Below are 2,258 nucleotides of genomic sequence, written 5' to 3' on the forward strand. Positions count from 1 at the left end.
CAATATGAGCATCCAGGTTCCCCTATTGGTTATTGACCGGAGACGAGTCTCGGTCATGTCTACATAGTTCTCGAACCCGTAGGGTCCGCACGCTTAACATTCGGTGACAATTGGTAATATGAGTTTATGTGTTTTGATGTACTAAAGGTAGTTCGGAGTCCCGGATACGATCACGGACATGACGAGGAGTCTCGAAATGGTCGAGACATAAAGATCGATATATTGGATGACTATGTTTGGACTTCGGAAGGGTTCCAGGCAAGTTCGAAAAAAAACCGGAGTATCGGGGGGTTACCGGAACCCCCGGGGGAGTGTAATGGGCCTATTGGGCCTTAGTGGAGAAGAGGAGGGGCGGCCAGGGTAGGCCGCGCACCCCCTCTCCCTCTAGTACGAATTGGACAAGGAGGGGGGAGGTGCCCCCCCTTTCCTTCCCCCTCTCTCCTCCTTCCCTCTCTCCTACTCCTACTCTTGGAAGGGTTGGAGTCCTACTCCTGGTGGGAGTAGGACTCCCCTTGGGGCGCGGCTAGGAAGGCCGGCCTCTCCCCTCCTCCACTCCTTTATATACGGGGGAGGGGCACCCCCATAGACACACAAGTTGATCATTGATATTTTAGCCGTGTGCGGTGCCCCCTTCCACCATAATCCACCTCGGTCATATCGTAGCGGTGCTTAGGCGAAGCCCTGCATCGGTAACTTCATCAACACCGTCATCACGCTGTTCTGTTGACGGAACTCTCCCTCAAAGCTCTACTTGATCGTGAGTTCGTGGGACGTCACCGAGCTGAACGTGTGCAGATCGCGGAGGTGTCGTACATTCGGTACTAGGATCGGTCGATTGTGAAGACGTACAACTACATCAACCGCGTTGTCATAACGCTTCCGCTTATGGTCTATGGGGGTACGTGGACGACACTCTCCCCTCTCGTTGCTATGCATCACCATGATCTTGCATGTGCGTAGGAATTTTATTGAAATTACTGCGTTTCCCGACAATGGCCAATCCATCTCAGGAATGACCATTAAAGAGGTCGTGGAGGAATGCAAGTTGTTCTATCTTGCAGGGACAGAAACAACATCAGTACTGCTCACATGGAGAATGATCGTACTAAGTATGTATCCAGAGTGGCAAGACCATGCAAGGGAGGAGGTTATTAGCTTATTTGGAAAAGAAAAACTTGAGTATGAAGGCGTTAACCGACTCAAAACAGTGACTGGTGATTTGTTTACTTGATTCCATTGTTACAATAGGATATAAAATTGGATATATGAATCTTACAATCTACTATATTTGCGGGTGACCTTGATTCTTTATGAGGTACTCCGGTTGTACTCGCCTGCTGCCGCATTCTTCCGTAAAACGTACAAGGAGATAAAGATTGGAGGCATCACATACCCCGCTGGTGTTCTCATTGAGCTTCCCCTGTTGTTAATGAACCATGACCCAGATATATGGGGAAGGGGTGTACATGAGTTCAAGCTGGAGAGGTTCACCAATGGGATCTCCCAGGCATCCAAGAATCCTAGTGCATTCCTACCGTTCAGTTGGGGGCCACGTATCTGCATTGCCCAACAGTTCGCCCTTCTTGAGGCTAAGATGGCGTTTTGCACGATCCTTCAATGCTTTGAGTTTGAGCTCGCACCATCATACACTCATGCGGTAGATAACATCAGGCTGATGCGTCCAATGCATGGTGCACAAATCAAGATTAGGGCAATTTGATCATCACCCACGACAATCTACATGTTGTGCACTATTTGCTGTCATGTGCCTAAAAATATAATAATGCATTAAAATACCAATGGGATTCAAACTTCACGTGAACCATTTTTTGTGCCTTTACAATTAAAGCCGAGTTGGTGGTTGTCGTTTGGTATCACCACCCACTCCGTCCTCCACATATACACTATATCCTTGATACCATGCACATATATGGTCCTAGCCCATCAAAACTCCGTGCTTGGAGCTCTCTGCCGTGCAACTTGTTTGACTGTTGCGCGTGTGTGGTCCCAACGCCAGGGCTGATATTTCGAACCCAATGTGTGTGGTAACTAAGCACATCACATCTTATATTGAAAAAATAATACTCGCACTCTGCCGCCGTCCTCGGGAACATAGTATTTCAAAAAAATTACCTACAATCTCGCAAGATCTATCTAGGAGATGCATAGAAACGAGAGGCGATAGTGTGTCTACATACCCTCGTAGACCGAAAGCGGAAGCGTTCAGTAATGCGGTTGATGTAGTTGAACATCTTCAC

The 2,258-nt window shown here is 48.0% G+C and overlaps 1 protein-coding gene across 1 annotated transcript; it reads left to right on the forward strand.

The window, feature by feature from the left end:
• Positions 1 to 967: 967 nt before the first annotated feature.
• Positions 968 to 1,720, forward strand: LOC123191616 (cytochrome P450 72A397-like; the record flags this gene model as incomplete). Its single annotated transcript, XM_044604282.1, has 2 exons — positions 968 to 1,206; positions 1,294 to 1,720. Coding segments are annotated over 2 exons (666 nt in total), but the record flags the coding sequence as incomplete, so codon positions are not given.
• Between the last annotated feature and the right edge of the window lie 538 nt (positions 1,721 to 2,258).

Source organism: Triticum aestivum, chromosome 2A (genome assembly GCF_018294505.1).
Source record: "Triticum aestivum cultivar Chinese Spring chromosome 2A, IWGSC CS RefSeq v2.1, whole genome shotgun sequence".
Classification (NCBI taxonomy): Eukaryota; Viridiplantae; Streptophyta; class Magnoliopsida; order Poales; family Poaceae; genus Triticum; species Triticum aestivum.